This window comes from Lottia gigantea (assembly GCF_000327385.1).
Source record: "Lottia gigantea unplaced genomic scaffold LOTGIsca_18, whole genome shotgun sequence".
In the NCBI taxonomy this organism is placed as follows: Eukaryota; Metazoa; Mollusca; class Gastropoda; family Lottiidae; genus Lottia; species Lottia gigantea.
This window is the reverse complement of record NW_008708301.1, coordinates 2,895,891-2,908,348: the sequence shown is the minus strand read 5'-3', so window position 1 is coordinate 2,908,348 and position 12,458 is coordinate 2,895,891. Positions and strand designations below refer to the sequence as shown.

At 34.8% G+C, this 12,458-nt stretch overlaps 2 protein-coding genes across 2 annotated transcripts; both read left to right on the top strand.

Moving 5' to 3' along the window:
• Positions 1 to 2,895: 2,895 nt before the first annotated feature.
• LOTGIDRAFT_158922 (hypothetical protein) lies at positions 2,896 to 4,428 on the top strand (the record flags this gene model as incomplete). Its single annotated transcript, XM_009052333.1, has 1 exon — positions 2,896 to 4,428. One exon carries the CDS (start codon positions 2,896 to 2,898, stop codon positions 4,426 to 4,428), a length of 1,533 nt encoding a protein of 510 aa, XP_009050581.1.
• Positions 4,429 to 6,319: 1,891 nt separating this feature from the next.
• Positions 6,320 to 9,083, top strand: LOTGIDRAFT_114173 (hypothetical protein; the record flags this gene model as incomplete). Its single annotated transcript, XM_009052332.1, has 9 exons — positions 6,320 to 6,394; positions 6,598 to 6,765; positions 7,070 to 7,180; positions 7,385 to 7,468; positions 7,737 to 7,853; positions 8,012 to 8,124; positions 8,245 to 8,326; positions 8,576 to 8,659; positions 8,997 to 9,083. The coding sequence occupies 9 exons, from the start codon at positions 6,320 to 6,322 to the stop codon at positions 9,081 to 9,083; spliced, it is 921 nt and encodes a 306-aa protein (XP_009050580.1).
• Between the last annotated feature and the right edge of the window lie 3,375 nt (positions 9,084 to 12,458).

Genomic DNA, 12,458 nt, shown 5'->3' with positions numbered 1-12,458 from the left:
GAGCACCCTATTCCCAAAGCCAGAATTCATAATTGCATAATACAATGTTCTTATCATGAGTTGATGTTTTTTTTAGGAGTGGGTGTGGTGACCATGTCCTCTTGGGTTTTTATCGGTGGCTCAACTAGATGAGTGGGGGTCCGTGGATTTTAACATAGGATATCCTGCATATATTTCTATCCCAGTAATCCAAATTTTAGTTTAAGTACGATTGGAAAATAACCGGATGCAGGAAAGTGTATTCAATTGTGGAAATAGTATTTCTCTGTAAAAGCTGATGTATTGTGCGGCAGTGGTCTTCTTCCGAGTTTCACCATAATAACATGTAGGTCTGTGACCAGACACTTAAAAATATTAATCAGATTTTCATTTGAGATATGGGTTATAATGAGATTTCCGTTGTACCAGGAAGGTGGAATTTGGAAAACAGATGATATTCAAATATTATGTGGAGTAAATCAATTAATATTTTCTGACAGAATAAAAAAAACCCCAATGATTAAGGGGAAGTAACACGTTTTAATGTTTATAGAACGTGGTGCAGAACAGCGAATCGAATGCAACCGACTTCACAATATCCGGTAATAATTTATATATATGATGAAAGAAAGAAATAAAATAAGAAACATCATTACTTTTCAGGGAAAACAATTTAAGGGGATCGAGGTTATATACCAACGGATGTCCTATGATAAGAACTAATAATAGCAGTTTAGGTAAGATTTGAAACTAGATTCGACCGTTTAGTGTCAGTGATTGCCGATTCGGAGACTATCTTGTGTTATCTTAGAACAATTTTAATTGAGATCTTAAAAATATAATATAATAGGTAAATAGGCCTATACATTGAGTATAAATATATTATTCTGAAACCATATGTAGTTGTACTTGTAGTAGGCCTTGGCTACACCGTGGTTATTTATATGGAATCTCTCAGGTGTTAAAAACTCATCCCACCTTCTGTTGTATGGGTGGAACGTTGCTCAGTGCTGTAATGATAGCGCTGTATATTGACAGTAAACTATACTCTGCCTAAAGCCTTAAAATCTCGACTAACTTCAACCAAATGATGATAATCGACAAATGTTTATGTGGCCTACTTCTGTGTTATGTTCGACACAAGCGTCGTCTCACTAGCGGAACAAAACACGAACATAGTGTGAGTGTGACAAGGGAGGTTATCAAATCAGCGCTTGACGTCAGACCACAAATTGCTAGAGTCTCCAAGGGCAGAGCCGTATATAGAGAGAGTCTGGCCAACTACGTCACAAGGCGTCATCTTGTTACCCTCTCATAGCTACAAGGCGGCCGACGTTATCCCTCGTAAACTCTCTAGAATTTACAGTTTTTAACCGATTTTGATAAAATTTGGTATGTCTATACAAAAACAAAAACCAATGTGCCAAGAGGGGCGAATGCATTTGCACGGAGGCTGGATTAGCTGATAGAGACTGATTTCAGCTTCAATTGAGAACTTGTTTGAATTTTGCAGTGGGGGCGAAAATAATTCAAGGGAGGCGCCGCCCCACCCCACTCCCCACCCCTGTCTCTTTTACTTGTGGGCCTGAACAGAAAAAGGCTCATTATTCAATTTCAATCAGCACAATTTATTTTATGTCATGAAGGCATGAAAGTTATATCACACCACTCAATAATCATCATTTCAGCTTTGAAACCATTTTGCTTCAGCTGTCGGCTGTTGTCCAGGTGATCTGTTTCTCTTTGACTGTCGTCGAAGTGATTCTGGAAGAGAAACCAAAATTTACACAAGTGACTGGCCCAAAAGACTTAGTGTTCACATTATAGTCTAGACCCACAGTCTACATTGCCCTTCCATATTTTTCTGCGAATGTCAATAATGAAATAACATAAACAATGGTGGCGTTTCGTTTGATCTCTAAAGGGGGTGGGGTAATACTGATAGGCATTTAGGAAATCAATGATATTGATAGGGCGAAGGGTGGTGGTGGGGGGGGGGAAATCAGGACCAGCACAAATATTAGAATTAGGAGCCATGGCCTCTTGCCTCACCGTACAAGCACCAATATGGCGCACACCTTTAAATTCTACTGTTTGTTTTGGTGATTGGAAGTAAATAATACTAAATACTAAATAAGTAAATAGTCTTAGTATTTCACATTTATAGAAAAACATAAATCGATCGATTAAGTGTAGGCCTATAAATGTTGTTGACAGTGTCTCAGAAGCCATAGTGCATGCTCCTCGTCTAGGCCTAGGCTTAGATAGCCAGTGCGTGGAAAGAAACCCTCTCACAAAGTTTCCATATCTATTATATCCAGTTTTTAGACGTGAACATAACACAATTTGCAAAACCCCTGAAATCATCGAATGTACTTACATCGCATAGAAAAGAGTTGTCGTGGGGAGTCCAGTCGGATCGTTTGACCTTTACTTCCATTCTCTGCGTCTCCTTTTATCCTTAGGGAACCTGTGCATCACTATACCTCCTCCAGATTTGACAGAGCATTTCTATGCCACACATCGAGGCATTCTGTTGCCAGACAAGACCAGGAATTAGGCTTAAACAACGTAAAGAATACCCAGGCATCTACGCCTAAACGTCACGGGAAGGGTAACAATATGGCGGCCTTCAATCACGTGACCGCTCTGCGCCAATCATGGTTCAGGGCGGCGAGTTGGCCAGACTCTCTCTATATACGGCTCTGTCCAAGGGAAGTCACAAACTTTACCTGTTTCCCGGCACGTCATCGTTAGGCTTTCTTTGACATTTTATGGTAATGTCGCCACGAAAACAAAAGTTTTAAGAACTAATTAACGGTGACGAAAATCGTTGACAGTTATGTTATAGATGATAATAAATGTTAGAATATTGTTTGAGTTAATTCCTACTTTTTTTTATTACAGTAAGTCAAGATGAAAGGTAGCAGAAAAAACACGGGGGAGAAGGAGACGCCATCAACAAAAGATTCCGATTCAGCTTTAACCCAGCATGCATATCAGTTGGAAAGACATTTCGGTAATGTATTGAACCACGTTACTGTAAAACGATTTGCTAAAGATGTTGCATTTCATATCCTTGAAAATGCTGCTTTGTTAAAGTGTAGTGCGTTGAAGGAACTTGTTCCAAAAATAAAGCATCGTGTGAATAGAGCAACTGTTCTTAAAGTAGCCATGAAATACTGCTTAGATAGCAGTCTGTATCGTGTTAATAGGACAATCGAAGAAAAGATAGAATGCATTCAGTATCTGGTATCACAGGGGGTAAATAGTGAGAAATTTAACTATGACAGTACTCTTATGTATACATTACGTATGAACGATTTGGAATTAGTACGGGCTATGCTGGAAGCTAAGATAAATAATGTGAACTCCGGCTTACCATATCTTCAGTATGCCATAGAACAAGTACCATCCGCTGTTGATTTATTACTGGAATATGGCGCGGACCCAAACATGGTGTCTAACCATCATTATACAACACCTTTAATGTATGCAATATCATGGGTAAATAACAAAAGTTGGTGGAGAAGTCGACATATACATGATACCACTGCAGATAAACAGAATGAATTTCCGTACAGCATAGTTAAAAAACTACTAGAAGCCGGTGCTAATGTCAATTGTGCAGACATAGAAGGTAATTCTCCTTTAGATATTATTGATTACACTCAAAATGATCCTACCTCACCATTTAATCTGAAAATGGAAAAAGCGAGATATAAGTTAAATGAATTATTATTGAAGTATGGTGCCAATGTAAATCTTCAAAATTTACGATATAAAGATACCGCATTACACTTAGCAGCTTCCGGGGCTGATATAAAATCCATGAAGCTACTATTAGAACATGGAGCTGATGTCAATAAAATAGATATAGAAGGTGACACTGTATTACATAGACTTGTGAAATTAAAGCAGAGATATACACTCTATTCCTGGACTTGGGACGGCGAATTAGACGACGAGGATGAACATTTACCGGATGTCACCAAGTTTAAAGATATTGTCAATTTGTTGGTGCATTATGGAGCAAATATAAACATGAAAGATCGCGCAGGATTCGCCCTGGTTCAGTGTTGTTATCAACGACAGTGTTGGGATTATGTCGAGGTATTGCTGTACATGAACTGTAGTTTAAGAGGGTTCCAAATTGAGGAGATACATGTTGGTGAGGATGCGTATCAATGTGATAAATGTGAAAGAGGAAGTCACGTGGTTAATGAATCTCCCGACAGACAGCATCATGTGGCTCAGATCTTATCAGAATTTGGTATACAATCTCTGAAATGTGAAAACATAGATTATGGAAGGTATCCAACTTTAAAAGTGTTATGTCGTCAGATGATTCGAGACAATCTGGGAACAAATATACATAAGAAATTACCTCTATTAAAATTACCCCAATATATCAATAATTTCATTTTATTACATCATTTTTATTCATAGCAAAACGAGTACAGTGCAATAAGTATTTGTGGATAATGGTGCTACGGTTAGATTGTAAAATATGCCAGTATGATTAATGACAATTTTTAATACCCATGAGATAATGTGTATAGTAGGGTTTAACAATCACCATAAGTAAAGATAAGGGAGTTTTTGCTTCTATTGTTGATTTTGATTCTATTACACCAGCCTTCATCCGAGGCCATAGTCAGATCAGATAATGCTTTGCAGGACTCGGGTATGCCTTTTTGAATTCATTTCACAAAAAGACTATTATTTTTATTCATATGATGTATAATAATTTATATTCCTCTATTTTGCTGTTATTATAAGTCTTTTACAATTATTATCAAGGTTATATTTTAAAATGTAATGCTCCTAATGATTAATGCTGTATTATATCCTGCCTGATGTATTGAACTTCATATATAAGTCCCTTTTAAATATGGTGCTGTGAATCCCTTGTTGATCCCTTGTTTAATCAAAGTTAATCATAAACATACTCTGTTCGCTATATTGGTAATTGCTGTTGGCAGGTGCTTTGCTCCGAGACTCTGTTCCCCTAAATTTCAATTCTGTGCTCATATAATGTAAGAAATAATGCATTATTATTTGAACATCTCGAAAGAATGTTATGTGTACAAAACCAGCCGCGTTCGAAGCCCTTTACATGCCCTTGTACATGCAATTTGATCTATCGATATCCCTTCCTCTGCAATATTCAAAAAGAAGGACTAAACAAAAAATTTGAGTGAAGAAAATGTTCAAAAACACAAATACAGAAACGTTCCGGGAGGTCAGGGTTACCAATAAACAATACAAATTTGGTATCGATGAAACAAATGATTTTCATGGGAATGTCAAGGGGTAAAAGTATCCCAGGTCAAAGTCTAAATTGCAGCAGACATGACGAAGTAAAATTGAAGAATAATATGTTTCAAGTAGGCGTTCAGTAATGTCACTGTTAGAAATTGCTGATTCATACCTGAGTATAAATACCTGTATTTGAACTTATTCTATATGCAACTAGAAATAGACCCGGTTACTTTGTAAGCGGTAAGTGTTAATCTTTATTATTACTCTCATTCACTACCGTCACACATATACTACATAGTCAAATTTTGACTGAAGTTTTGCCCGGTTTGTATCGAGGTCAAGATTGTAAAACGTTTTTGCAGTGCAGAGGCATATTTCTACTACATTTATCGGATATGCGAAGCTTTCTAATCGAGACATTGCCCGCTTAATAGCACCTATAGAGAGAACCCGAATAAAAGAGCCAGCAATCAATTGGCTGGTAACATATTAAGAGCGCCAGGGTCGACTATCAAAGAACGACAGCACCTAACGAGAACTGCAATTGAATTCAACAATTGGTAAAATTCTCCCAGTTACACACAGTTGTTGAAAATCTAGTAGTTCTCAGTTTCTATCATTCGCAAGATCGATCTGAACCCGCTTTTACATGATGCATGTACCTTCTCATTGTACAGGCTGTGACTTGGATGTGGGCTATGTTTTTTTCATCATGCTCTTTTCGGATCTCATCATTATTCTCCTTTTTTCACTATTTAATGACAAGAGATTCGTGTAGGAAGCGTTTTAATTTACTATATTATTTATAAATCTTATAAAGAAATGCTATCTGAATGGAATCCGGGTAACATTGTTACGTGTGTGGATAGTATTATAGATGTACGAAGGATGACTTGGTCTTCTGTGCCTCTATTTATTCTAGGACCACGTTTGTCCGTAGTTTTTATCCCTGTTCTGTGATTTTGGCATTGAAGCCGTGCCACAAGCTGCCTATTCAGAAGCCCAATCAGAAGTTCATTCGGTACAAATGTTCACTCTATATTTCAGTTCAATTACATAATTGATAAATTCAACAATGGCAATGGTTGGGCCGTTTATAACATTTAATAACGGTGTTAAATTTCCACAATTTGGACTTGGTACTTGGCAGGTAAGAATAACATTATTCGTGATCCCCTAAGAACATGTTTGATGTATAGTTTATGTATGAAGGAAAAGTGTGTCGAGGATTGGTTGTTTTGATGTTCATTGTCTTGTATTAATACATACATAATATGATATACGTAGTACAATATAGGTCAGTAAAGAATGAAGGGTCATTTTGTAGGTCAACTTGTCTTTTTTCTTTTGAAGAGTACGAAAGAGGAATGTCAGACGGCAATCAGAGCTGCTCTAGATGCTGGGTATCGCCATTTTGATTCTGCTTTTGCCTACGGAAATGAAGCCGATATTGGAGAAGTTATAAATGAATATATTAAAGCTGGTAAAATTGAGAGAGAAGATGTCTTTATTACAACAAAGGTAGTCTACGTATTTATGTGTTGTTCATATCCATTATCCTCTAACATTCAAGTGCTTGGCTAATTACAATATCTCTGAAAGGGCTTAAATAATTGCCACGTGACAATTTCATTTTGATATTCACAAGCATATATGATCATAATTAAAAATGGATTGTAAAATTCTATTTAATACAATGTGTTAACGTGATGATTTTGGTGACCAGTGAAAGTGTCCATATCATAGGTCCTTATTTCCCATAGACAGAAAGATTCATGGATTCATGAGTTATATTAATGTAATGGTGTGTATTATTTAATTTAAGCTTTGGTCAACATTCCACGATAAAGTAGAAGAAGGTTTTAAGAAGTCTTTAGATAATCTAAATTTGGGATATATTGACCTATTTTTGTGTCACAACCCAATGGCATTTGAGGTGAGTGTATCAAAGTTAAATTATCTCCTCTAGATAAGAAATCGTAGCCACACAAACACGTTCAGTTTACAAATTGGTTTAAAAATAGTTTAGTTGTTGAAGATCATTACCAGGGAAACATCATCAGGGAACAGGAGAAATAGTTCAGTTGTCAGAAGACTAGAATTTTCATTTTGATTTTAATACATATCCATTATCTTACAGGATACTGGTTCTAGTGGTCTTTTTCCAACAAAAGCTGATGGTTCACCCGCCATCAAAAATATTCCCATTGAAACATCATGGGCGGTAAGTTAGTTTTCATATAATACTATAAAGATATAGACAGTATTCGGAAACTGGAAACAAAAGAGGCAAAAACAATGTATGAGGTTGAATCACGACAGTCCCTATTCTTATTTGTTACCGAGGGCGTCTCACAACATATTCCTTGTAATTAAAATATTAAAATTTCACCTGTTAATTACTGATCAAAAGATCCAGAGTTAACTAGAATCGACACGGCTTTTAATATTTAAGATATTGTATTTAAATATTCCATACTATTATATTTTAGGATATGGAGAAACTGGTTGCTACTGGTAAATGTAAATCTATAGGTGTATCTAACTATGGTCCTAAACAGATCGAAAGACTGGTACAGAAAGCTAAAATTAAACCAGTAACCAATCAGGTGATATTAACTATGTTTATTACATGCTTGGTGAAAGAAGAATCAGTAATATTAATCTTGTGCACAAATATCATTACTCTACTTTAATACTCCCATAGATTTACTTTGCTCAATCGGAATATATAAAGCAAATCGCATTATAACGGATTGTTTTTCAGGTCGAGTGCCACGCCTATTTTCCACAAGATGAACTATACACAGTCTGTAAAAAGCACAAAATTACACTTACGTCATACGCAACTCTTGCATCTCCTGGTCGACCAGCTTATATGTGAGTATAGTAATAATGTATGTTTCCTAACTTATGGCAAGTTTTGTGCAGTTAATAACTATTACAGTGTGTAGCCATTTATTATTTTTACCTCAAGGTAAACCCGTTTTTATATTCCAGTGTTGATGACAAACACCCAATTTTATTACAAGATCCAGTCATTAAAAAATTGGCTGAGAAATACAAAAAGTCAGCTGGACAGGTAACTATAATCTGAACTATAATATTCTACTCTTTCGGACATATGATACCTCTCTCTGGGTTTTCTTGGATCGCCATTCCTTTCCAGGCACAATAATAAATGCGCTGTTGTTGGAATCTATCTTTGATTATTATATAATGTTAGAAAATAGTAAAAGAGGCTATTTAGATATATACGGCCATTAAATTAATTATTAAGATTACTGTATCCCTGACATTAACTTCAGTTGAATAATATATATTGTTATAGATCTTACTGAGACAGATGGTTCAGAGAGGTATACTTGTTATTCCAAAGAGTGTGAACCCTAAAAGGATCAAAGAAAACAGTGAGGTAAAATATCCATTCATTTTGTGATTTTGTATCAACACATAATTATTGTAAGATCACTATTTTGAAGCTAACTTTCCAAGATATAGATACTCACCAACCCACAAGTTACCACTAGCTCAACTATAGAATGGGCCTGTTGACTTACGAAGGTGGGGCCCATTTCTTTTTCTGTCGGTGAGGCCCCTTAGGGACCATGGACTTGTTTCAACCAGTTCCAATATTAGATGTTATCTTCTATAGTAAACAGTCACTCACCAACCCTCCTTCAAGTTTAAGAGGACTGGAGAGCCGATTGAATTGTGAATACTCTTGTTAATATATTTATTGTTGATTGTAGATTTTTGATTTCGAATTAAGCCCAGCTGATGTAAAACAGATAGAAAGTTTGAACAAAAGTTTACAACTATTTAAAGTAGAAAGGTAAGGAATTTTTTTTGATTATTCTCTTTCACAGTAAAAATTTAGTTTTTTATATTATTATTTTTAAGAGAGAGTGGTATCTATAAATGAATCATGTTTTTGTTTTTCAGTTGTAAAGCTCATCCAGAATATCCACATTAAATGTCGAACAACATCGCTGTATGATATATTAAATGTAAATGTATTGTAATTAGTGGAAAATGCTTCATATCAAGACTTGTGTTATTAGTGGGTCAATTTTTTATCCCAAATCATTCATGAAAAAAAGGCGTAAGTCAACTAATTTTTTTTTTAATAGGGCGGTCATTTTAAAGATGACTATCATTTTCAATGCTGAGATCAGATTTTGAAATCAGGTAAAGGAATGGCCTTTCTCTTTTTTTTTTAAATGAATTTGAATATTTTGAAAACAAATTTCAAACTCCAGTCCTTACATCAAATGTACTCATCCCACATCAATGTGGTTTACATTATTAGAATGTATTCGTAATTCTCTCTTTAACGTTATGTGACATGGGAAAATGGTGTTATCATGTTATACAACATTGATAACAAAACTGTTTGACCACGGTGTCTTTTGTTTTTATCCCTAATTTATCATTTATTTATTTTTATTTTTTCTCAAATTTTTCCCTTCCCGAAATCAAACTACAAATGTCTAATATTCAATACAGAATAAGTAAATTTAAGTAAAATGGATTGTCATTAAGCGTTCTTACTTTGTTGAATATATTACTATGGATCAAGTACCATGGATCAAGTACAGATCAAGTGTAAAGACTGTAGAAAGGATTATCAAATCCTTAAGCTTTTGGATAAAGTACCATGGATCAAGTGCAATTTCTTTCAACTGAATTTGGAATTGCTTCATTATAAAGAGTGTAGATAAAATGTAGATTTGCAACATGTTTATAAGCATCTACAACGAGAAAGACAATAAGACCCAATTCTCGTAGATCGAGCCAGTTGCATATTATTATTTGAACTTCTCGAAAGAAATGTTATGTGGACAAAACCAGTCGTGTTCGAAACTCTTAAGACGCATTGTACATGAAATATCAATATCAACTGCGATAATCAAAAAGAAGGACTAAAAACAAAATTTGAGTGAAGAAAATGTTCAAAAAACACAAATACAGAAACGTTCAACCGAGAGGTCAGGGTCACCAATAACCAAAAACAATTTGGTATCGATGAAACCAATGATATCAAGGGGTAAAAGTATCCCAGGTCAAGGTGTAAATTTCAGCAGATATGACGAAGTAAAATTGAAGCATATTTTAAGCAGGCGTTCAGTTATGTTACTGATAATATAAATATCGGATTCATACCTGAGTATGCATACATGTATACATTATTATTCTATATGCAACTTTTAATAGACCCAGTTAGTCAGATAGCAGTAAGTGTTATCCTTTAGCATTACTCTCATACACTACCATCACGCTTTACACGCTTGCAATTTTGACTGAAGCTTTGCCCAAGGTAAGGTTGATTTCTAGTTATTTTGATGCTTCAATTCTTACAAAATTTGTCTATTTAAATGCTTACGTTGATGCTAAGCTTTAGCTAACCTGCTGGGGAATGCCGAACGAATACTTTCTCGTGATCATGCTGTGGGCATGTTTACATACCAGGTTTGTATCGAGGACGTCAAGATAGGAAGATTGTAAAACCTATTTACAGTGTAGGAGATGGGCACATTTCTACTGACAAAGCATTTTATCGGATAAGCGAAACGTTCAAATCGGGAAATTGCCCGTTTAATAGACCTAGGGCGAACACGATTAAAAGGGCCAGCGATCAATGAGGTATCGGCATTACTAGGCCAGTCATTAGGTGGCGCGCTAGTGAAGTAGGACACGCAAGTTATCGTCTGCTGCATTAGAAATAGTACTCATAGTTCGATTGCAAGTCTAAAATGACAAAAACACTACATTGACGTATAAGAATCTTTAAAATTTCACACCATAACATGCCAACGTCATTAAATGTTAAATTGAATTCGCTATTTAACAATATTTTCAAATAATTTTTACCGGCGTGCGTTTCCAAGTCGATTTTTCAGGAAAATTACAATTTTACACCAATTTCTGAGCAACACAAAAATATTTTCACTGCAATTCTAAATCTTCATCTTTATTTCTGATTTGCTTTGTGTTCATTTTTCAATTTCGCTCAGATAATTCTTGCAGGAATATACTGAAAAAAATGTAGTATTTATGAAAATCGGCCATGTAAAAGAAGAGTGTGTGTCACGTGATTAAATGACGCTTGATCAGCAAAGTTAATATCGCACTTCAATGACGATTAGCGTCTGGATATTCCAATGAATAACATGTGAAATTACAGTATGAAGTAAACAATTATAAATTGTTTGATTGTTCAAACCGGAAGTGACGCATTCACCGTTTCCTGAGAGTGGTGCATTTTCGTTAAAATTTAATAAGTTCGCCATTTATTATCCGATTTATTTGATTTTGGTGTCTATCAAAACCTATTAATTTTTTCAATGCCCGTTTGAATTTTTTGAAAATTTTGAAAATTGATATTTTTCACGTTTAAAATCAACCACCCAAAATGGTACACCTGTCCCTTTTTTGAAAAAAACTCCAGTCCTAACATCAAATGTATTTATCCTACATCAATGTGGTTTACATTATTAGAATGTATTCGGAATTCTCTCTTTAACGATATACGACACGAATGGTTTGCTATAAAAATTCAAATAATTGAATATGGAAACTTTTTTTGATATCTTAATTAGAACTCAAACTGTAAATGTCTAATATTTAATACAGAATACTTGAAATTTGAAACATACCTCCATTTAAAACTGTAAATTCGCAACAAATATGTAATACTTAATACATGTACAGAAATGTGTATGTTATAAACATAAAGATATAAATAAAGAGTTATTTTTTTGTAAAATTTTTACATTCAAATTATATATCCTTTGGGATTTTTTCGATATCTTTATTAGAACTCAAACTCCAAAATCTAATACTTAATACAAGTACAGAAAAGTTTCTGTTAAAAACTTACGTTGGCAGAAGATGCACATTGGAGATATTTCCTCTTTACGAAGAATGGATTATCAAATCCTTTAGCTTTGGAATAAAGTATCATGGATCAAGTACAATTTCTTTCAACTGAATTTGGATTTCCTTCATTAGAAAGACAGTTGTTAAAATGTAGATATGCATGTTTATAAGCATCTGCTTCTCATTTGTTATCCGAATCAGAAGTCTAAACTGGAAAGAAAATAAGACACAATTCTCATAGATCGAGCTAGTTACACTAACGGGTAAAATATTAGTTAAAATGGGAAGTAGCCCTCATGAGAATGAGCCCGAACGGATACAAAATATTATGA